Raw genomic sequence first — 24,027 nt, 5'->3', positions numbered from 1 at the left:
CCGTGCGCCAGACCCGGGGCCCTCCGGGGCCCGCCCACCCCGGCCGGGGCCCGCCCCCGCCCTCCTGTTGGCTGCTCGCGCCGAACGAGGCCAGCTCATTGGTGGGGTCCTCCCGGCTGCGGACCGCCCCGGCTCCAGGAAGGTCTTCAAAATTGCGAGGTCCCAGAAGCCCGGGTCTGCGACCGCCACAGGCCCTCACGTCGTTACGTGTGCCCTCGGGGCCCTTCCGTCGGCCCGGCTCTCCTTCCCACCCCCTCAGCTCCCTAACCTGAGCTCCTGTTTCACAGGCTTCAGTCTCCTCAGCAGGTCACTAAGAGCCAAGTAGCTGTCATGGGGCGAGAGGGTTTTGACTGGGACTGTGCTACAGCGCCCTCAACTGCCGGGCCCGGCCCACCAGCGCCAGGCCCCTAACTTCCACCATCACAGGTGCTGGCTGAACTTGTCACAGGCCCTTCCTGTCACAACTTATATGCTCAGGGTATCCAGGCCCCGCTTTCCCCGTGGTCCTGCGCCCTGCGGGGGATGCGCTGGGACCACAGCACTCAAAGCTGCCTCGTGGCAGTTATTTTCACCTGTTCAGAGGGCAAGGCTCAATCACACACCTCTCCCCCCGGGAAAGAAAAAAAGAACAGGACACAGGTGCTTCAGCTGCTGTTTATTGACATTCAGGTGGGCACTATAGCAACAGGCCTGGAGGTGCTGCAGAGCGGAGCCGCGAGGAGGAAGAGCGGGGGAGGCCAAAGCTGTTGGGGAAGCGAGTCAGGGCCAGGGCCAAAGATCATCTACACTGGAACCCCGGGCCCCATGCCCTCAAGCCCCTACTCTTGCTGTCTCCTGACTCCAGGCCAGGGCTGGGAGTTCTCTGGGCAACTTTCTACAGGAGCAAAGTACACAGAGATGTTGCTGCTCCTCTGTGGTAAAGTCAGAGGGCTTCCGGTCCTCCTTCACCCCTCGCTGGGGCAGGGCCATGACAGACAGCTGAGCTCTATTCCATGTTTCTGAGGCATGAGTTTTCCCTGGCGTCCCAGCCCACCAGCGCCACACTGTGGCCCACAGTGAGCACTACAAGCGTTGCTGGCCTAATGGATGGGGTGGGGGAGGGGACAGGGGCTAGAAGAGGGGCTCCAGAGGGCCATCAAGGCACAGGCACTACACGCATGGTGTTGGTGAAGCCAGAGCCAGGGCGCCAGCCGGTCAGCACAATGACCACATCTCCCTTCTTGAAGAAGCCTCGGGCCTTGCCTGGAGGAGGAGTAGAATGTTGGTGAGCAGAAGAATTCTCTCAAGCTAACAACTCAACGCCCCACTCCCAGGTGGCGCCTTCCTCCCAGTCCAGACACGAAGACAGGCGGGCTCCGAAGAGCCACCCACAGTCCTAATGGGTTAGGAGACTAAGCTGCCTGACGGTTACTTCTTCCCACCACAAGGTGGTGCAAGCCGCCTAGTCTAAACAAGGGCTGAGACACCATTCAGTTTGGACTCCAGAGTGACCAGCTTGCCCAAGGTCAAGGTAGCAGCTTCTACCTTATACAGGAATAAAGGCTACAATGTTAGTGCCCCACCCCACAAGGCTCCAGCCAATCTTAAGAGAACCTCGAGACAATTAGCTTTGCCTTGGGCACAAAACCTGGAGGGTAAGGACAGAAGGGCTCAGCCCACAACGATCATTTCAGGGAGCTCCAGAAAAACCATTTCTCATCACCCCGCCCCCTTGCTTCCAGCTACATACCAACATTCATAGCAAAGTTTACGCGAAGGTCAACATCCTCAGCCCAGGCATCCTGCACCGGCTCCTTGCACAGCACAGGGAAGATGCCACGGTACAGGTGGGCCTGGCGAGCTGTCTGGGGATTGCGTGTCACGGCAATGATGGGGGCACGCGGGCGGTACCTGGCCACTAGGTGAGCACTCCTGCAATAGGGAACAGGTTGGATGGATGGACCGAACACTCACCATGAGGAGACATGAAGCACTTTTAGCAATGCCCTCTAACACACCTCCGGGACCCTTCCATCTGGCAGGAGATAGCTTTGGCCTAATCTCACCACCGCCCATGAACTTAGCTGGCCAGCTGTTCTGAAATGAAGCAGCATCCGCCCAGCTGCTGACTGGACCCTGGGAGCCAACAATAGTGGCTGCAGCTCTCTGCTGCCCCGTGGCAGTCCAAAAGCTAAACTCGGTTTAAGAGACTTCAGGTTTTCTGTGTTTTGGGAAACCTGGGTGCTGCCAGGCATGGCACAGGAATGCTTGGCCCATCTCCATGTGCTTCAGGCTTGCTGGATTAACTGCTGAGGGCACCCAAGAAGCATTAGGGAACCAGGCATTCACAACAGAGGATGATAACTTAAGGCTAGCTTGCATACACAGGCTTTAAAGGAGGTAGTGGCTTGAATCAGGAACTCCTCCATGAAACCCCAAAAGACGACGCCAAGACTACCCAAATAGCTGGCAGATGCTAAGACGCAGGATTAGCACAGACCTCGCAATTTGGAGGTCCTGCTGTTCTCAGTGCTAGCGGAAGGAAGCACTCACTGGGCTGGCGCTAAGGAGCACACAGCCTAACTTGGAGTGAGGATCGATGGCTCTTTTCCTAACTCTCTTAGAAAGGCCGCAAGGCAGCAGAGACCTGCTGCTGCTCAGGGGAGCCCGTCCTCTCTGATTTTTGCTGGCTTTCTGTGACCTAGGCTGGGTAGCTCAGCCTAGACTCACAGTAGTGACCTTTCTTCCTCTGCTTCATGAGTGCTAGAATTGCAGGCACGGGGCGTCACACCTAGATTTTTACTTATGTTCCACATGTTCACTGGTGTGCCACAGACATGTAGTGCCTGTGGAGGTCAGAAAAAGACATGGGATTTCCCCAGTAATGCGTTAGGTGGCTGCGGGCTGCCATGGAGGCTTCTGTCATGTTAAAGGCCAATCACCTCTGCAGACCGGGTTCTCCCACCTTATTTTGTGAATCTCTTACTGAACCTAGAATTCACTGACTGACCCTCCGGGCAAGCCAGCGGCTCTGCCATTCGGACTGCACCCCCTCATTTAAGTCATGGGCGTCAGTTCCAAACCCAGGTTCTCACGTTTGTGCAACAAATACTTTACCCTGAGACATTATCTCCAACCACTTCAAGTGAGATGAACAAAAAGTTGTATTCTTTAGTGTGTGCATCCTCGGGCACGCATACATAATCAGGAGCCAGCTTTCTCCCTCCATAGGTTCTGGTGATCATCTACAGGCCAGGCTTGTGTAACGAGCAATTCAATTTTACCAGCCAAGCCATTTCATCAGCCCCCAAACGGGATTTCTTTTCTGTTTGTTTCCAGAGATAGGGCTTCTCTGTGTAGCCCTAGCTCTCCTGGATTTCCTCTGTAGACCAGGCTGGCTTGAACTCAGACACTCACCTACCTCTGTGCTGGGATCAAAGGCATGTTTTTAAAGACCACATTGTGACTAAACTAAGCAACAACTACACACTTTGCTTCAAGGTCACTGTGAGGCAGGCTGTGGACTTGCACTGGAGCCAAATGGTTTGGTCTACCTGTGAGTACCGCCTGGAGTCCTTTGGTGGCGGCCAGGAGTCTTGACTCGGCCCAGAGCCACTCTTGGGAGTTCCCAAGGAGAGGCGCCATTGAGCAGGGCATCCCCAGGAGCCACTGCCGCCTCCTACCTGCCAGACTTGGTCAGCACGATAATGGCCCCACTGCAGCACTTGAAGGAGGCCTCGACAGCGCCCACGGCGGCAGCTTCTGTGGGGTCGCTGGTAATGGGCGCCAGGCGGCGGAGCTCCTCGAATAACTGCAAGTGGTAGATGGCAGCCTCTGCCTCACGGGCAATCTAGGGGAGCAACACCCGTCCAGAGGGACGAGGAGAGGGGACAGGGCTTTGTCAGAGCTTTGTCACAAATGGAGAGGGAGGAAAGGAGTCACAGACACCCGGGAAGGACCACGTCCCCGGGCACAAAATGGCCAGGAGCTGAGTCACTACATGTTCTGAACTGAGCAAGGCTACACGCTCCACAGGGACCATCCTGCGCCAGGTGCCTGTGACTTGCGCTGTGCTCATGAGAGAATCCTTTGGTGCTGCCCTATCATGGCCTCCTTGGCTGTCTTCCTGTGAGAGAGGCTGTGCACAGGCCCAGGCACACAGCTGGCCTAGTTGCGTGAGCAGCTGCTTTTCCTATAGTGATACCTGCCCTTAGGGCCCTACCTGCCAGAATTCGTCAGAACTATCAAAGCTGCTGCTAAACACTTATAGGAAGCCTCCACGCTGCCCATGGCGATGGCCTCTATGGGGTCTGTGGAGTGCCTGGAGGACCGCGCAAGCTCTTCAAACAGGAGACGGTGGAACATGGCTGCCTCAGCCTCCAGAGCTATCTGCAAGGGTTAGGGTAGGAGGGAGAGGAAGAGGGATGAAGGCAAAAACGGGAAAGACAACACATGGAAAGACAGACAAGGAATTAATGACAGAGGAAAGTACCCTTAGGTAAATCTTTCCTTCAGACAGGCGCAGGGGCAGGGTGGTCAAAGTGTACATGCTTTTTCCCCCAACACAAGGAAAGTTCTACCATTACGGAGTATTTTTACCCAAGGGATTTACTTTCCCTTTTGTTTCTTAAAATCACTACTCTCTGACTCAGCCTCCCAAGTACTGGGATAATGGCCATGTACCATCAATATTTGGCAGTAGGTTTTTCTCTCTCCTTAGATTGAAGCTAAGAAAGACACAGTGGTAGGTCCTTAGGACCTTGGCATGCCAAGGCGGGCCCCCACCATGTCCGTTTGACCACACTGCCTCATGACACAGCTTGCAGGGAGAAACAGGCCCTGCCCTCCTCACATGGCTGTCTGGCTACAATAGGGCTTCCAGCCCAGCCCACCCACGCACAGGAGAGCTTGCCCACTGTTCAGTGGAAACACTGAGGCAGCTATGAAAGCTGGGGTCAAGGGTCAAAGGAGCCAAAGTTGCAGAGTGCACCAGTTTGAGAACAGTGGCAAACTGGCTCACTGGGGCGCAGCACATTGAACAGCCACGTGAAGAGACAGGTACCTGTGAATGCATGCAGGCAAGTCCCTCAAGACCCTGATTAAACTTAATCAGACTGTTACAAGATAGCCAGGGTGTCACACATGGACTTCCTGTTCAAGTAAACCAGGCGTTAGAAAGGAAATGGAAGCTTTAGAGAATGCTATCAGAAGCGTCTTAGTATGGGAGGAATGAGAAGGACCAGCATCTATTGGTAGTATAAGCAGATGTGCAGGCCCATGGCATTCTCTTGGCTAAGAATGCAATGCAGCCCAAAGGACAAGGACCATGAGCAGGAAAAACAGCTGGGATGCCTAGCGTTTCATTAGAGGTCATGAGCCGCGTCAGTTAGACACAGGAGGAAATGGCAAACAGGTAAAGGGGAAAAGCTGTCCTAAGTGTTAATTAACTGATGACAGAGGAGAAGCTCACGCCCCCGGAAGGGCGGCCAGGCCAACCCGGACTCTCATTCATCTTCTGAGCCCTGCAGTCCCAGACGCCAGGTTCTAAGGTGTTCAAGGGGAAAGACCAGGCATGGGAGAAAGGACAAGGACATCAAAACTAACACCAACTCTCCTGGAGACATGTCCACGTTTGCTGCTTGCCCTGCTCCAGCATGTTGCAAATGATCAGCTGGCTAGCCCAATAAACAGTAAACTGGGGCGCACCGAATCCATTTATTACACCATGTGATGATCATTCACAAATTGAGGAAATGAAGATTACATTGATGTGCTCAGAGGCTTATCTAACATTTAATGATGGCAGTAAATGTTCAATGCTAAGGCTATAATTAATATCTCACCAATGCCATCTTAGGGCAAGGGTCACGGTCACATAACTCATCCTCAGCTATCCAAAAATAAATACAATGTGGTTGCTTGCTTTGGAATGCCTGGTCAAAGTCAGTTAGCCCATTCCTGACCACTCTAAGGCCAGCTCACGGAACTAGGCAGGCAACTGGACAAGGGCAGTGTGACAGGAAACCACCCAGCTGCCATGGGCAGTTATGAGGACAAGCCTATACTACCAATCAGAACGCCAACTGGCTCACACAGCAGGTGATAAGCCAGGTGAGTGCAAGCTGGGCAAACTGCTCTATCAGTCTCACAGCTACCACAACTCAGATAAACCACGGAGGTCACTCTGCAGTCTGCTCATACTCAAGGACCGCACACATATGTGGAAAAGAAAGGCAGGGGGCTTGCTTTCTTTTCAGTTGTCTTTGGGGGCTGTGGGAAACTGGGACCACAAAAAAGGGCAGGGGTCCTTTGATAATTGCCCCCCCTAGTTAACTGGCTAGGAAGTTCCAGGGCAGAACACAGTACTGAAGGCTTAGGTTGTCAACCCTGAGCAGTCAGCAGGACACAGCTCAGCTGGAATCTGTTGTTTTTATGTCTTTCTCTAATCCAGGCCAGCCTCAAACTCTTAGCTATCCTCCTGCCTCAGCCTCTGAATGGTGGACTTTCATTGTGCGAGCCATCACCATACCTGGCTAAAGTCTCAAAGTAAAGAACACATTCCCAGAGAAAAGTCTTGGCAATTGCTCCATCTTCCTAGTCCCGAGCCTGCTGAGTTCAGCACCCACTCCTCACCTCCAGCGCCATCTGTAGCCCTGCTTTGGGACTCACAGCAGGGAGGCCATCCCGTGCCACAGGAACCATACAAGGCCCACTGGAAGCACTCAGTGTGGCCACAGCCTGCAGTGAAGTATCTGCTCATGGGACCAGCAGGGGATGGAATTGAAAGCCAAACCAGGAGACAAGCTAGGTACACACACCCTCGCCTTCTTCACAATAGAGCAGAGGCACCCAGGCCCTCTGGCTGCCTTTGACTGCATCCCAGGACTTAAATTTAGCCAGATGTGGACAAAGTAATGAAAATGCAGGCAGGGAAAGCACAACAGAGAAATCAAGACGCACCCCTTCACACCTCCTCACCCGCCCCGCTGTGATGGAGACGGGTGGGAGGGTGCAGAAGCCTCTGCGGCGGAGCTTCCCCCCGCGCTGACTCACCAGGTGCTGCATGCGGACAGCCTCCAGAGGGTAGTCCCCTTTGGCCGTTTCTCCCGATAGCATGATGCAGTCCGCCCCGTCCAGGACTGCGTTGGCCACATCGCTGCTCTCGGCACGGGTGGGACGTGGCTTCTTGATCATGCTCTCCAGCATCTGGAGGGGGCAGACAGAGGGCACTTGGTAAGACCACCAGCAGACCACGGGAAGACAGGGACGGGAAGGAAGGAGGCAAGCAGCACGTGCCTGTGTGGCGCAGATGACGGGCTTCCCAGCCCGGTTGCACCGCCCAATCATCATCTTCTGAGCCAGGAAGACCTTCTCTGCAGGAATCTCAATGCCCAGGTCACCACGGGCCACCATGATCCCATCACTGGCCTCCAAAATCTCATCAAACCTGATACAGAAGGGAAAGAGAATGCACTTTTCTAGCCAGCACTTCCAGGACAGGAAGGCCAGGACCTTCTACCAAGGCCCACGACTTCACTTAGGCATGACTCTTCGTGCTGCCTTTGAGCCTCTCACGCCCCAGGCCCTCTACCAAGGTCAACCAGCTTATGGCTTATCAAGATAGAAAGAGACCCCAAACTGTCCAGTACAAAGGACACAGAGCCAAGGACAGTGAGTGATTACTGACAGCTGCAACCAACTCTGCAAGCCCACTAGTGACCCACAGACGTAGGTCTGGGGAAACACAAAGCTGGCCTTGAGTTCCTGACTCTCCCTCGTTCACCTCCCAAGGGCTGGGAGTACAGGCGTCTATTCCCTTCTCCTCGGAGTCTCATGATGTAGCCCAGGCTATCCTCAAATTTACTGCAATCCTCCTGCCTCGGGCTCCCAAGCGATCAGTTAGGTTCAAGGCTACAAGCCTCAGCATAGACAGACCCTAAGTGGTCTAGAGCGGGCCTAGCAGCCTGCAGGACACATCATGGACACCTCTAGAGGGCCGAGAGATGGAGACAGGGCTCCAGGACGCACCTGCAGACACCTTCGTGGTTCTCGATTTTGCTGATGATCTTGATGTTCTTGCCCTTCTCCCCCAGGATCTTCCTAACCTCATGCACGTCGGCTGCCTTACGGATGAAAGACGCAAACACCATGTCCACATCCTGCTCCACCCCGAACTTCAGGTCCTGGATGTCCTTTTCTGACACGGCAGGGAGGTCCACAGCAGCTCCAGGGAGGTTCACCCCCTTCTTGCTGCCCAAGGAACCACCATTCTCCACCTCCGTCACCAGGAAGTCGGCACCTGTGAGAAAGGGAGGTGGAGGAAGCAGAGCAATGAGGGCCAGCCTCAACTCCCATGAGCCGGAAGCTGGGTCCCCCGGCCATTTTCCCAGTTCTGCGAAGCACATGCTATGGTACACCGACGACACTGGAAACAGGGTTAAGCAAGGCTCCAACACCCCATGCAAACCATGTGCGGCAGTTTCCTATAAACACCGGCTCACGGGTTGCTAAGAAAATGAGTTTGGGATGTGGTAGCACAGGCTTTTAACCACAGCCACTCCGGCAAATGCAAACAGACCCTAAAAGCTCGCCTCAAAATGAGTAAACAAATAGCCATGCATGGTGGCATAGATTCTTTTTGTTTTCCAAAGACAGAGTTTCTCTGTGTAGTCCTGGCTCTCCAGAACTTGCTTTTTAGACCAGGCTAGCCTTGAACTCAGAGATCCACCTGCCTCTGCTTCCCTGCATGCTGGGATTACACTGCAATTGGTGTCACTGTATTCTTAATAACAGCATTTAATAGGAAAATCAAGAGTTCAAGGGCAGCCTCAGCTACAAAGTAAAGTCCAACTTAGGCCACAGGAAACTCTCTTAATTGTTACAAAGTGTTTAGAATAGGTCAGTTTTAACCTTCCCCCTCAGGCATTTGTACAGTAGGAGTCTTACATAGGCCACTGAGAGATCTACCTGCCTCTGACTCCGAAGTGCTGGGATTACAGGCTAAAGGTGTGCACCGGCTACTGGCCCTTTGTGGGGGGTCTCCTTTTTTTTTTATTTTATTTTAAGGCAGTATTTCAGATAGGCCAGGAATATAGACCAACACCATTGAACTTTTGGTCCTCTGGAGAGCAGCCTCCACACTCACAGCGCTCTGGGCCTGACGGGCACTGGCTGGGCCGCGGGCAGCACCGTGCTCACCTTTCTCCTTCACCTGCAGCGAGATGAGCCCATCGTCCACGTAGATCTTGCTGCCCACGTCCACCACCTTGCAGATGTTCTTATAGTCCAGCCACAGGACGTTCTCGTCACACTTCTCCATGTAGGCGTTGTCCAGGGTGATCTTCAGCGTGGCTCCCTTCTTCAGCTCCACCTCCGCAGTCCCGCTCTGCAGTCAAGACAACGCACGGGGTGAACACTGCAGAAGCCAGCGCGCCTGGTGGGCGCTCAAGCCCTGGCTCAAACTCCAAGAAACCTTCCTTTTTCGTATAAATTCTATGCATGTTGAGGAAAGAAGTATTTATAACAAAACAAACAAACAAACAAAAACAAAAACCTGGCTCCCCAGAGTGACGAGTTTTTACAGAGTAAAAATGTGGTCCCACAATATTTCCTACTAGGCAGATGAGAACAGCAATGACTAATAACCTCATTTGTAGACCTAACTCTAAAACACTCACACAGCATTGCCTGCTCTCAGCTCTCCCAGCTTCCTAGGATACTCACGCCCTTGATGAGTCCAGTCCGGATCTCAGGTCCCTTTGTGTCCAGAGCCACGGCAACAGGCCTGTAGAAGACGGGATCAGATGCGAAGCTCTCCGTCGCTGTCCGCACGTTCTTGATGGTCTCTGCATGGTACTGAGGAGAGAAGAAGTGGGGATTTGACAGGCGCCCTCCACAGCCAACTCCAGTTCCCATTCCCTACCTGAGAGCCAAAGATGATCACGTAGAAATCTCACCCCATCTCCTAATCTCACGAGCACCCACACTTCCCTCTGCATGGCAGCCTCACCCCACCACCCCCTTCCCCAGCAGCCTTGAACACATTTATCACAGCATCGACTCCAATAACAAATCTTAGGACCTTCCAGAACTGCCACTAAAACCTTTAAAAGGCAGGAATGTGACCCTGTGCTCTGTTCAAGCAGTGGCGTGTCCCTTCAGCTGTGCTAGTATCCCTAGGATGTGGAGAAGGCTGATGACAGGGCCAGTCCCAGGACCCAGGGTTTGTTTGCCGTCTGCCCTGACAGTCTGTATCAGACCTTTCTCACTATCGATCCCACCTCAATCCAAGCTCAAAGCTGTTGACATAACTGTGCAATGGCCCAAGCTCAACAGCTCATTGCTCTAGTCGTGCAAATACCAGCTTTCACAATCACTTTCTCTGGTAGGATTAGAAAAGGGAAGTGAGGAGGGCCAGGTGACCCACTGTTGCCTGTCTCTGGGGGAACATCCTTTGCTGTTCTTTACTTGCAATAAAATCTCCCCAAAGCCTTTCCCCTTTGGCCATGATAGCCAAAGAATCTGTGGACAATGTAGACCCAGACCATTTAACCCAACACTTTGTGAGAAGAAAAATACATCTGCTACAAGCCTATTTTATCTACAGGAGACTTGGGCAGAGCTGGAAACAGTCCTTCATCTGCAAGGACCAAAGCTGCCTCAGGGCTGAGTATCTAGAAACCTAGCTCCAGACACAAGTACCCTGACTCTGCCTGCCTTGGTTAGCTTTAAAGGTCCTTATGAGTTTGGAACCTTAATTTCCATTTTAGAAGTATGGCTGTATAATTCCATCTTTGTAGGACTTAAGAGTCTTTCCCTGGGCCTAACGTTTTTCCAACTGTGACTGAGGTTGAACCTAAAGATCTGCTCCTGCTTGGCAAGCATTCTGTCACTGGGTTACACACCTCGCACCTTCACGAGCACTGTAAATAAACACGTGCACAATCAGAGCACGCGGTGTCCCGTCATTAAGCTCCTGGGCATGCTAAACCTCTAGGATTGTGCCTTCCCCTGTCAAGTTATGGTTTCGCTGGCACATTACCAAACGGCGAAGATGGTAACCATCAGTGCCGTCCTTGCAGAGGCTCTAAATTTAGGCTGCTTAAAAGTCAGTGTGGGAGCACAGCACTGCCTGCTCAGCAAGAACGACACATCTTGCCATGTGAACACCAAGAAGTTGGAATTAGAGACACTGCCACAGCTGTCAAAAGATCAGGTGCAGGGGGAAGATGTGCCCCTCAGAGGGAGGCATTCCACTGTCTCCAAGAGTAGTTAAACCATCAAGACCAGCAGAGACACCCAGCCCTGAGACATGGTTCAACTGTTCATGTTATGTGACATAACAGAACTTCAGACCAGCTTCCCAAACCTGGGGTTTAAACTCATCCCAGTCTAAAACCTAAAAATAAACATAAAAGGATTAAAAAAATAGTAAGGTACAGATAATCTCCAATGCCTTGTAGTTTAAAAAAGTAAAGGCAGAGTTGCCCGCCTGGCAACTGGACGGGCTCACTGGCCACTGTCCTCCCAGAGCTGCCCGGTGTTATCTTACTGGACTTAAGAGCCACGAAGCCTAAAGGTCAGTGTCCAGGCTATTTTTGCCCGTCCTGCCATCTAGAGACCGTACAGACTATTCACAAGGACCACAGCAAGGGGGTCGCTTCTCACTGTGCGCTGGGCTTGGCTTGTGTTCATCCCGAGGCACTCCTTGCTGAGAGCAGCAGGGCTTGTAAAGCAATGAGCTCTCTCTTTGGTTTGCAATAGGCTCTTACTATGTTAGTAAGGCTAGTCTCTAACTTGCTATGTATCCCAAGCTGGCCTTGAACCCACAATTCTGCCTCTGGTTCTGTGCTACCACACCCAGCCCAGATGCGTCATATACTGCTTATGTGCCTGCTGGACTATCTCAGACCCCATGACATTTTGGGGCTAGCCTTCACCAGGCTATTTATAGAGTATAAGTTAGGGAATCTATGATGAAGAGGCTCATGTTCTGGGAAGGAGTTCACATCCTGTACTGCTCTTACCCATCTATTTTTGGTCCAAACAACTTCCAAAGGTCAGAGGGCAAAATAGCACAGGTTTTAATACTCTACTCTGAACAGGACACACAGAAACCAAGAGGTGGGGAGGACTGTCTCCTCCCTCCATCAATGCCAGCCAATGGGAAACCCACAGTTTGAAACTGTTTGAAAGGCAGATCTTCAGGTTGCTTCCTGGGCACAGCCTCTCTTCTCAGGCCACCTGACAAACAGCCCCCGCTGAAATGCCTTCCTACTTCACTTGCACGTGGCGGCCCCGAGGATGGGACGAGGCCGCCCGAGCGGGGATATCTCCTGTCACAGTGTCCGTGCAGTCGACTCAGCTCCGAGTGGAAACCCCTCCAGACCTGCCTAACTCTCCACACTAAGCCAGGGCCAATCTTCTGGGTGACCTTTTGGTTCACCAGACCCACAGGAGTCACTGTAGAACTCCTGAGGCATGGTGCCAGGTGCAGGGCCCAGATGTGACAACCTCGGGTTTCCAACTAAAGCCTTCTATGCTCTCTTTTGTCAAAGGTAAGGGTAGCGATAAGCCCCGGTCGGTGACAAAGCACACCTTATTTGTGGCAGGAGAGAAAAGAAGGATGGGCTAGAGAACACCCCATTCACCAAGAAACCTGGACTCACACCTGCCCGGAGTATCACTGTTAATATATCTCCTGTTTCCAACAAATACCCCAGCAGTCCAGCCAAGGCTCACCTCATGAGTTCCATGTGAGAAATTCAGACGAGCCACATTCATTCCAGACTTAATCATCTCCTTCAGCATCTCCACAGATCGGGAAGCAGGACCTATTGAGCATTTAAAGGGACAAGAAGAAAACCATGATACTCAGGTAGGAAAATGTGTGAAATTCACTCAACCTCAAAACAACTCTTCATCTTTCGGTTTTTAGCCACCCCCTCACAAAACAGGTCTTTCCAAGTACAGAAAAGACTATGATAGCACAAGTCAACTCTCTTTATGTGTGAGGAGAAACCACTTTGCAGGGCCCCATACATTAGAAAAGAGGGAAGAGGAGGCAGTGTCTCTGACTTCAGAATCTGAATATGTTGGCGACATGGACCACATGAAAAAGATCTAAGGTCCCTGAAAGACCCCTCTACAGAGGCCCACTAAGGAAGTGGGCTTCCTGAACTTCAGCTACCACAGAAAACGTGAAGGATACGAATTCTTCATGGCCACTTCCCAGGACTTCTATTCTAGAAATATGCACAGTTCCTCACTCAGAACACAGCCTAGTTCTGTCACGGTCATGCCTTTCACGTCAGGCAGGAGCCTCCATGGAGGGAGGCCACTCACTCACCAATGGTACAAATGATGCCAGTGTTGCGGGCTGTGATGGGCGCTGAGTCAATGTCCAGGCGGCACATGTGCTCCAGGAAAGTGTCAGCCATGGCTGCATGGAGTTGCTGGGTCTGAATGAAGGCAGTCCCCACTTCGCTGTGTGACTTCAGCATGGTGCTTGAGGTCCTGGGTCCCAGAGAGTTGAACAGTGCAGTTAGGCTGTGCAGGGCTTACTTAATGAGCTGCTTGGCACGAGAGGCCGCCTCCTGCTTACACATTAACCCAAAACGACTGCTCTGTACAACCACACAGAGGCCTGGCACGTGCTGGTTATATGGGTGGCTCCTCAAATTGGGCAAAGGGCTCGTGTGACTATGAGCAAACAGCAAAGACCTTGATGAACAAGAGTAACTTCCTACCCAATGCACACACACAGCCAGGGAGCCAGCTTAAGCAGGCTCCTTACACAGGCTGCCACCCGTTCTGAAAGCTTTCGTACCACCCTAGAAAGAACATCACTTTCTATATACTTCACCAAAGCTGCCATCAGAAATATCCCCCAAATCAGGCTGTAGCAATCTTCCATCACTCAAACACCTGCTGCTGCTTCAGTGTCTTCAGAAGCCTAGCATAACAATGGGTCAAGTATCTGCTTTGGTAGGACACCCAAGAGCCCCTCTTTTCCATGTTCACCCAAACCCAAAGTGGTCCCACTGACAAGGGAGCCTGTCCCAGGTCCTTCTTTTTAGCTCCACAGTCCATGCTTCAAAGCATCACCTAAATGTATTCTTTGTTTAGCCTCTATTAGACACAAGAATAAGGTCCAAATGACAGGCAACAAAGTAGTTTTTTCTGGGCGGGAAGCAAAATCCAAAAACTCTTTAGGAGAAAACCAACAGCAAATCTACAAGACACACAAAGCAAACCTGCACACAAGGGTCCTGGGATAGCTCCAAAGTCATCACACATCAGGGAGAGTCACCTCAATCTAGGAAACAAAATCGCTCTCGGGAGCCAGTTTAAGCTGGCACTCACAAAGCAACCTCAGTTGACCTTGAACTCACTAGTTTTGTTCTTCCCAAGGGCTGACATTAGACCCAGCCCTCCCTAGCCCCAGTTCTGGCTATCTGGAGCGCCTTTCTGTCTGATAGGCACAGCACTCAGTAGTCAGAGCATCTGTTCCAGGTAATTAACCACCCAGGTCACAACCCCAACAGCCACCCTGACCTTTGCTTTAACTTTATTACAGACTTACATCTAAGGGCTCAGTGAGCTGGTTGGTTAGCCAGTAGGTAGAACTCTGCAGAAGCCCTGTGCAGCACCTGACAAGCCATGGAGGTTTGAACCAAGTTGGTGACCTTCTGAGTTTTCGCTCAGGCCACAGGGACACAGATGTCACAGGTGACACAGGAGACACAGGTGTCTCCAACACCTGAGCGTACAGTCTTCAGCCTGCACTCTACAGTATCTCCTTATTCTTGCTCTACCCTGCCTCCCCAGCCAAGGGCACTCACTCTACTCCTGACTATGGCTTTTCTGAATGCCTCAAGAACATACACACCCAAGCCCACCCCTGCCACTCGAGACCTGGCCACAGCCAAAGGCTTCTGCCACCTACTGCTAGTTATCAAATGTAAACGGAGGCCTGCGAGTCTACAACCACAGACATGAAAACTTATCACCAGACAAGCTCTTGTTTTCTGTATCCCAGGCAGATCACGGGGTTGCATCACTACATTCACTGCAGAACTGAAAACGTTTAAGGGAGGGAAGAGACCACTAGCTGTGCCAGTGGCCAACACTGCTCATTCCTTACTCCAGACTCTAGGTACCAAGACAGCCAGCCTTTCCTCCAGGGTCTACCTGGATTTTAGGCCCCAACACCTTGTAGTATTAAATGAGCCCTCAAGTCTCTTCCAAAATCAGTTCTGCCTCCTCTTCCCCACGCCCAAATCTGAGGAAGTTCTGTATATAGGATGTCCCAGGCAGCCAGGTCCTCGGTCCACCCATAGTTGGCAAACTCTCATAGCCCCCAGCAAGGCTTAGGTAAGTGGCTGCTGAGGGAACAGTACAGACGGCACATAAATAAGCCAACAAGACACAAAAGCCTTGCTGTGTCCATGATGGGACAATGGACTGTGAAGTCCCTTGAGTGGGAGAGACACCGGAACCTAGATTCCTGAAAACCCAGCCACCAGGTGGTTCTTTTCTGTCTGAGACAATGTCTCCTTGCAAATTCCTGCCTGTGCCAGGTGATCAGGTCATACCTTTTGTTGTCTGGGCCTGGGCTTCCGGTGGCATATTTCTGTTTTGACTCAGGGTGGCTCCTCGACCTCACTTGTAAAGACCGCTCAGAGCTGAGTACTGTTTTCCCTGGAGTGCTACAAGGGTTAAGGTAAAGGCTGAATGTAACTCAAGCTCTTTGTGCTTATCACCTTCATAACCAGGCAGAGTGGCTCTTAGAGACTCGGCTATGTTAAAACACACACACCAGAGACAATAATGAAAACCCAGTGGTAAAAGTGACCCCTTACTGGCTCCGCGGCTGTACTCTATCCTCCTAACACCCAAAAACTGCTATTTAGTTTTAGGGGTGTGGGGCGGGCACTGAGAAGGGATCAGAGGACAACTGGAGAGGCTGCTCTCTCCTCCTGGCGTGTAGGTTCTGGGGACAGCTCCCTCAGGGCCCCATTGCTTTGCTCTCTTCCTCCCTTTCTTGGCGGTGTGTGTGTGTGGGGGGGGGGTGGCAGTAGTTATCACACCCTCCTCCTTTTCTGACAGTATTTCACGGTGTCCCGGAGCCACCATAGGTGCTATATACAGACCAGAGTAGTCTCCAACTAAGTAAGATCCACCCATTTCTGCCTTTCTAAGGCTGAAATTAAAGATTTGTGTCTCTGTGCCCAGAACCATCCTTTTATTAATAAAGCTGTTGGTGTGAAATGCTTTAAGAAAAATTCAGCGCAGTCTCTGAAAAATGACACGTGATTTCCATGCATCCTAAAAGCTCACGGGAAGAATTACAGGCCATGTGAAGTTCCCAGGCTCTTCAGGATCACTCTAAGACACAGTGAAAGATGTGTTCCCCCTCTGCCCTCAGACAAGTGCTTCTTCACACGGCAGCTTCACTGACCTGGGAAGCGCAGCCTGATCTACCAACTTCAAAGCCAATCTCTAATCCACAGGGAAATTCACGGCCAAACCCTATCAGTTCTGGTGTCAAAGTCCAGCAGTTTAGCACTTAAAAATGCAAAAATGTCTTTGGCCTCAAATATACACCCCATTTCCCCATCTAGAATTAAGCCTGAAGTCTGCAGACTGGAATATCCTGCTATCAGATACAGATGGAGATACATATGTATTTCAATGGACTGATAACAATGACTCCTGACAAAACTTCAAAGTTTCAAGCCCCCGCCCACTCTCATCCCATCTCAGCTGTTTCTCTGCTGCGGCTCTGACCCGGAGCCCCCAGCCACCCACACTGGCACACGTCTCTACTGCACCCTCCTCAGGAGGCACCCACATGCACAGCCAACCTCCAGCAGGCTGCAGAAGCCTGGGCTGTCCAACGACAGCAGCAAACACCAGGCCCAAAGACAGGAGCCTCACTCTTGGGCCTCAGCCCCTGAAGCAGGATCTTCCTCAGAGCCATTACCCCTCTGTGGGAAAGGAAACACCAGCCCAGGCCTCAGTGTCGGCTGCAGGTTGAAGCAAGCACAGGCCCAGCTCTGCTCTGCTCACTTGGTTCTGCCCTATCCCGTCTAGAACAGTTCCTGGCCCTACACATCCGTTTTCCACATGTCGGGAACAAAGGTCATAAAAAAAAACACGAAAAACTGCCCAAATGCCAACCCAATTTCTTAGGGCCAGCACTCTTGTCCCGCTGCTGAAGTGTCATGCCTCACTCCAATTACATCTTCATGTAGGTCCAAGTCATTGCCGCCAACACACCAGCCTCACCTAGGAGCAGGACTTTTACCAACAATCCTGTGATGTCACCCCTCGCCTTTCTCCTAGATGACCTAGCCTCACCTACCACAAAGCCTGATGATATGCAACCTGCTGGTCAGCCTGCTCCCTGGGAGCCCCCTTCCTCTAGAGGGAGAGAAGATCTACAGGAGTGAGCCTAAAGAGCAAAGGCAACACCAGAATGAAAGGTGACAATCATAAACCAGAAACCAGTCTGGAGCATAGTACACAGCATACAACAAAAGTAAAGAGATGTAGAGATGGCTCAGTTGCTAAGAGCACTGTTTGCTCTTCCAAAGGACCTGGGTTCAATTCCCAGCACCCACATGACAGCCCACAACTGCCTGTAATGCCAATTCCAAGGGATCTGACACCTTCACACTAATGCACATAAAAAAGTAAATGCATGGTAGTGGGGCACAGATCACTTAAGCAGGGAGATTTTTATTTGGGGGGGGGGTTAGAGATAGGGTTTCTCTGTGTAGCCTGGCTGTCCTGAAGGCATTTGCCACCACTGTCCAGGGCCTTACTATAGCCCTGACTAGCTAGAACTCCATCTGCTTCTACTGAGATTACAGGCTTGTGCTATGTCCAGAAAGCAAACTGTCTATTAAAACCAGCTCGCTTTTATTCAGTTTTAACAGTCCTACTTTAAATTCTTTCATGGAATTATGAGAGCCCCCCCCCCCCAAGACCATTCTACTTCAGGGCAAAAGCCCAAGGCAAAAAAAACAAAAACCCAGCATGAGATCTGTGCCCAGCAGAGTCGGGGCAGGAGGAAGGGGACTTGGAGAAGCTTCTGTTCTGTTGGCACATGTGCCTATGTGGCAGTTTTAAGCAGCCAGTGTTGCCAGGAATGATGCCCATGCTCTTGGACCCTCATCACTTAGGAGCCTGGAGAACCAGGTGTAAGCAGAAGGCACAATTGCCCCAGCAACAGGAGGCCCCGGCTCGGCATTTAAAGGAGTGCCCTGGACACAGCTGGGAGGGATTAGAGGAAAGACAGCACCAGCTGTCCACGAGTGACCTACTTACTGAGTGCCTGCCTACAGTGACCTTTATAGATCTGCAACTATTGCTTTTCCCAAGGGTGAGTGGAATCCCAAGGCTTGCTTCTCTACCATGCAGAACTCGGCCTCAACCTTGACCTGTATATGTAGACTTTCCAAAAGTAAGCACGCATCCTGATTTTATTCAATCCAAAACCAATTTTGTTCTTCCAGCCGGACTTCACGCCCTCAGCCAGTCTTCCTCCCACCCCCCAGAGTAAATCCACACCCAAACACTTGTTGACTTCTTTTGTTTGATACAGAGTTTCATATATCTCCAGCTGACCTTGAACCAGCTCCCAGCTGAGGATCCTCTTGCCTTTACCTCTTGAATGCCGGGACTGCAGCATCTACTATGTCCATTTTATGCAGCACCAAAGCCTTGGTTGAACAGAGCTGGCTGTCTGGACAGAGAGACCTGCCTGCCTCTGCCTCCGGAGTGCAGAGTAAAGCCGCATGCCCCACACCCGGTCCTGCCCCACTTTGAAGTTAAACCTCTTCACTCCTCCGAAATGGGCATGGCATGGGACAACGTCTTTTCCAGTAATTGCTGAAGACCTCAGTAGTCTAAACTCAAAATATGACCTGTAGGTTAATTAAACATTCTGGGAGGAGTACAGACAGCATCCTTTGAGACTCAGCTAGCTCCAGGATAGGCTCAGTTTCCCAGAACCTTGGGTGGAGAAAAGTGGCCCTGGTGGCCACTGGAGGTACTGCAGCCTAGCCCTCCCTCCTACGTGCAGACAGGCACAAACCACAGCAGGGGTGTGGCCTCACTGCACAGCTTGGTGGCTCTAAGACCACCCCCAGGCCCAGTGGAGCAGAGCTGCTAATGAGGCCTTTAAGAGCCCTGTGTTAGCAGGCCACCGTCCACGTGGGCTCACCTCTATCTAAGTCTGGCTCCTGGTAAAGATATCAAGCTCTAGGAAAGTATCGTGTCAGGAAGAATGGTCTTCGTCAAATAGTCATTTATTTTTATTATAATATTCTATTGTAGGCTCTACAACTGAACTTTACAGGGGTGACTCAGTCCTTAAGCACTCTTCCTAAAAGCAGTGCGTAAAGATCAGTTAACTTGGCTGTGGGTTTTTGGCATGATTCAGAAACTGAAAGTCAAACGAGTCATTTTCCTCTCCCTCCATCTCCACCTGAGTCCGTGGCCAACTCCACCTGCTACAGGAGAGCTAAAGCGAAAGACACTAAAAACCCAAGTAATGTGAGTTTCATGAAAGAAATGTTTCTTTCCTGTCCGGGGCTGTTTCCTCATTTTTTTCCACTCATATTAAGCAATAAGATGTCTTTTCCTGTGACCAACACCTTCATGTCACAACACAGAAGGCATATCTAACCCCCATGAGATTCAAGCTGTTTGGAATCAGCTATGAAATGAGCCAAGACACTCACTGGGATACAGTTTCCTTGAGACAGTTTCACTACGTAGCCCAGGCTGGCTTGAACTCATAGCCATCTGCTTCATGTTCGCCTCCAGAACACTGAGATTAAAGGAATCATGGGCCATCACATTTGGCTGGGACACAGTTAATATTAACTCTGTGGAATAAATATGCCTACAAATTAGATACTTATTTTAAACATAATGCTTAAAATGGAAATAGCTATGTACTAATTAAGAAGTGATTAGTATCCATAGTTTGGCTTAAGAAACAGGATCTCCCCAGGTGTTCTCAAACTCACTGAGCTCCCGGCCTGGTCCGGCCTCTCCAGATTAAAGTTGAGTTCGCCACCACACTCGGCCTGGGTGAGCCACGTTAAAGTTAGGGAAATGCACACTAGTTCAGTTTTTGACTCACTAAAAAAATACCCTACTACTACATCTGGGAGGCCCAGCGTGGTTTCCCCACTCACCCAAGGATGAGGACCTTCTCAAAAGCTGCCAGGTTGAAAGGGTGAGTCATCTTGCCCAGGCCCGGTGATAGCTCCCACGGACACTTTCCCAGCCAACAGTCTCGCTGGCTCACCTACACATTCTCAGACCACTAGAGGGCAAATTATTTGCTAACAATGCTACCTTGGGACTTGACCTAAGGCCCCCTCCCCTCCGTACCCCAGAAAGTAGGCACACCCTGGGTTTGGGGGTCAGTACCGTAACAGTCTCCTAACTTCCCTCCACAAGCCAGGAGGCAAAAAGGTCTTACAAGAACAGTCCGGCGGGAAGGTTTCGAAGCGGGGACCTGCATCTTTGTTTCCACCCTACAGGCAAAGGCTGCGGCGTTTCTCCCTTTACACGGCTGGACTCCTTTCTCAGGAGAGTCGCAACATTACTGTGTAAACACTGACGGGATTCCTAAGAGACTTTGTTTCCAGGGACATCCCGGGTCCTTAGCGCCCACCCGCCTCTCCAAGCTCAGCTCTAATGTGTACAGGAATAACAAAGAGACAAAGACTCAAGTTCGCGGTCTTCAATGTAACTACTTCTTTCATTGACAAAAAGGTCAAACGCAGGCCCTGCTGCGTTTCTCCGGAGATTAGTCACCGCACCCAGGGCGCTCCGTATACACGGAGACCAGTAATTCGGCAGCCTGAAGCAAGTGTTTCCACTGTGGCACAGGACCAGAGCGAAAACCTCAGGAAATTAATAAATCACACCGGGATGAAAAGCCTGCTCATCCTCCGATGCCTCCACGCAGGACTGGCTCTTCACCAAGGGGACATTGTGTTTGGAAAAGACGACCGGGAGCTATCTTACTCTGGGTCTTTATATAACCTTCACACTAGACGCCGCTTTCCTGCCTCTCCAAAGCCAGCGTGCCAGCCACATCTGTGTGCAGCCCCGTCTTCCTCCAAGCACTGACTAGACAAATTTTGCTTCCCTAATTAGACTGAGCTCTGTGGGCTATGAGCGTTCTGATGGCCTCGGGCTCCGGATACCTTCGAAACTGCTCGGGGCTGATCGCCCACCCTCCCCGGCAGCACGTGGGCGCCGCGCGCCCAGCAGTACGTGCAGCCCGGGCGTCGCAGGATGGAGCGCGCGGGCCTCGCCGGCCCAGGCAAGGATCTACGGACACACAAATTAAGCAGCGGGAGCGGCCAACCATTCCTGCCGGACCACGGGGAACACTAGGCTTACGTAACTCGTGGCTGCATCCTCTAGGATGGCCACTGGCTGCATCCTACCTTCATGCCCCGGACCACGAGGCCAGGCGGAGTCCGCGGACGTGACCAGAATGCGGGAGGGGGAGGGGAAAGGCCGAGCGGAGGGGGAGGGGTGAAAATCTGGAGCTGAAAGGATGCAGTGGCGCGGACGTGACCAGAATGGAGGGGGGAGGGGAGCCCGGGAGCGGCGGACACAGGCGCGGGAAGAGCACGCTGACCTGAATGAAGGATGGACTCCGGGCCGAAAGGGAGGGGAGGATGCAGGGTAATCATTTCAAGAAGCGATTACAAGGAGGGCACCGAGAGAGGGGGCACAGAGCGAAGATGAAGGGCAAAAGTGCTAGCGAACGCAGGAGGATGAGTACCGGGGCGGAGGGAGGGAGAGCAAGGTGACGAGGATGGGAGCAGGAAGATAAGAGGCTGGAACCGGATTGCGAGGCGAGAGGGCCGCGAGCGAGGGTGCGGTGAAGGGCCTCGTCGGAGCCCCTGGCTTTGGAAGGTCAGGACCGGGCTCCAGCTTCTCCCCCCGCCCGCACTGGGATGCGCGGCCCGGGGGCCCGGGGCCCGCGGGGGCAGGCAGGCCCGCGTTGCGCACCAGCCGCATCCGCCCTGGGCGCAGATGGCGTCGGCTCTCCCCGCTCACCTCGGGCGTACTCCGGCGTGTGCTGGATCGGGAGGAGAGGTCTGCAGAGGCTGGACGCGTCGCTGCAGTGCGGGTCTGCGCCGCCTGGGCCTCAAGGTTATCCCAGCTGCCAGCGCAATCCCTCCGCAGCCCCGCCCCTCGCCCAATCCCCGCGGCGCCCGGCGACGCCCCGCCTCTCGGGGTGCCGGGAGCCCGCACCTCCGGAGGGAAGCGCGGCGGAGGCGGGACCGGCAGGTTGCCCTTCGGGGGAGGACTACCTTCTCTGGCGGAAGGACACCGCAGACCAAAATTGCGCATGGGCTCTTCTGATGGCCAATGGGGAAGTGGCGAGGGAGCAAGGCCCGCCCTCGGAGCACCGACACCGCCATCCCCAGATCGCCCGGCGCCGCGGCCACCTGTGGCCTTACACTTGGGTTGCTGGATACCGGTCCCTTTTTGGCCCTCTTCCCAGATTGCCCCATCTGCCCTGGGCGGTGCCCAGATTTATAGGTCCCGGACATTCCTCCAGCCCCGCCCGAGGACTCCCCACCCTTCCAGGGCCCGCCCCAGCACACCCTCATAGTCTGAACGGAACGGGAAACTGGGGTGATGGGAGCCGAGGGTGGTGGGAGGTCTGGGCTGCCTCCTAGAGGGTTCCAGACTTACAGGCTGGGTAGAGGGGACTCGGGGGCCATGTTAATACTTGCAGTAGGGTCTCAAATCCTGCATCGTTAAATGGCTGGGAGCAGAAGACCAATCCATGGTAATTAGTGCAGACCTGACCTTCAGGCAGCCAGTATCCACGCAGGAGTCAGCACTGGTTACCGACTGTCGTGTATTTAATATGCAGTACTGGAGTCTTCCTAACGGATTTTTTCCTACGAGGTATTCTGTTTCCCATTTGTAGTCTTAACCAGTGCAGTCACCAAGCTGGATCTATTAACAGTCTTCATTCAGCGAAGTTTTGAAAGCGGATACAAAGTTGCCACATTCTAACTGTGAAGACTCTCTTAGTCCCCCACCCCCACCCTGGATAAAGATGAGTGTGACCAACTCAAGCAGACACCTTCTTTGCGGCTGAATCACAGGCCTTTGTTCCACTTCCTGTCAGTTTAGACTGGAGGGGAGGGTGGCAGCATAATGTAATTTGCAGTGAAATAATGTCCTTTAATCTCTTTAGGAGAGGAAGGAAATGCTTGGTGGAAAGAGAACTCGAAGTTGAAAGAAAACGTTCACATCTATGGGGAGGATCAAACCCCTTTCTCCGGGAGAAAGGGACAGAAGAAACGACCGTCTTTGTGCCCTGGGCTGAGAAACCTGAAAACCATAGTGTACAACAGGTGACAGCTATCTACTCATGCTGAGGTTCCCTGTGCACACTGGGCCTAGAGTTCTTAATCTAACTGGGAGTTAGGCGCTGTGGCGCACATCTCTAATCCCAGCACTCAAGAGACCGAATCTGGAGAAACTGCAGAGCAAGGTCACCCTGCGCTACGCAGCGAGCCCTAGGCCAGACTAGTGTCTCAAGACATGGATTCATATTCATTCATTTCCTCTCTCTCTCTTCCTCCCCTCCCTTCCGAAGCATCACCACAAATCTAGATACCAAGGGAGGTGTGCCCAAGTCTGTGATCTTGGCGTTTAAGAAACTGAGGCAGGACTGGAGACCAGTCTGGAGAACCGGTGGCCGCTGAGAACCGCCCTTCATCTGCAGGTTTCAGATCTGACAGTTAGACAGATGGGCGCATGGGTATGATAGACTACAGCCTGTCGTGTTCACTTTAGATGACAAAATGTGTCACGGTGACTTCCTAAAGGTTACTGTCTTGCTTATGCAGAGAAGTCAGCATGATACAGAAGAATAGGGTTAGGTTGTATCTTATCTTTGTTCTGGTTCTAATCACTAACCCTGTGACTATACCTGTAATTTAACATGTACAGTCCGTTAAAAGTAACTTGAGG

At 52.2% G+C, this 24,027-nt stretch overlaps 1 protein-coding gene across 3 annotated transcripts; it reads right to left on the bottom strand.

The window, feature by feature from the left end:
* Positions 1-642: 642 nt before the first annotated feature.
* On the bottom strand, positions 643-22,220 carry Pkm (pyruvate kinase M1/2). 3 transcript variants are annotated; one of them, XM_055621969.1, is made up of 11 exons: positions 22,087-22,220; positions 13,328-13,494; positions 12,721-12,812; positions 9,703-9,834; positions 9,178-9,364; positions 8,008-8,278; positions 7,276-7,426; positions 7,033-7,185; positions 4,202-4,368; positions 1,730-1,911; positions 643-1,242 (listed from the first exon to the last, which is right to left on the bottom strand). In XM_055621969.1, the coding sequence occupies exons 2-11, from the start codon at positions 13,479-13,481 to the stop codon at positions 1,136-1,138; spliced, it is 1,596 nt and encodes a 531-aa protein (XP_055477944.1). In that variant the 5' UTR covers positions 13,482-13,494; positions 22,087-22,220; the 3' UTR covers positions 643-1,135. The 3 variants fall into 3 exon arrangements, with proteins under 3 accessions (XP_055477944.1, XP_055477943.1, XP_055477945.1); XM_055621968.1 differs by lacking the exon at positions 4,202-4,368 and adding an exon at positions 3,663-3,829 and having other exon boundaries at positions 22,087-22,219; XM_055621970.1 differs by lacking the exon at positions 22,087-22,220 and adding an exon at positions 15,576-15,599.
* Positions 22,221-24,027: the final 1,807 nt, after the last annotated feature.

Source organism: Psammomys obesus, unplaced genomic scaffold (genome assembly GCF_907164565.1).
Source record: "Psammomys obesus unplaced genomic scaffold, mPsaObe1.curated_primary_1811, whole genome shotgun sequence".
Taxonomy (NCBI): domain Eukaryota; kingdom Metazoa; phylum Chordata; class Mammalia; order Rodentia; family Muridae; genus Psammomys; species Psammomys obesus.
Note: the sequence above shows the minus strand (reverse complement) of the source record. Positions and strands in the feature narration are given on the sequence as shown.

What these genes read in the sequence shown, in the direction of transcription:
- Pkm (XM_055621969.1), bottom strand. Translation starts at nt 13,481, where the DNA reads ATGCTGAAGTCACACAGCGAAGTGGGGACTGCCTTCATTCAGACCCAG. An exon ending in GCTGCAGGTGAAGGAGAAAG is followed by an intron (nt 8,279 to 9,177) that starts GTGAGCACGGTG and finishes CCTTTCTCACAG; the next exon opens with GTGCCGACTTCCTGGTGACG. An exon ending in CTGTCCGCATGCAGCACCTG is followed by an intron (nt 4,369 to 7,032) that starts GTGAGTCAGCGC and finishes TAACCCTTGCAG; the next exon opens with ATAGCTCTGGAGGCTGAGGC.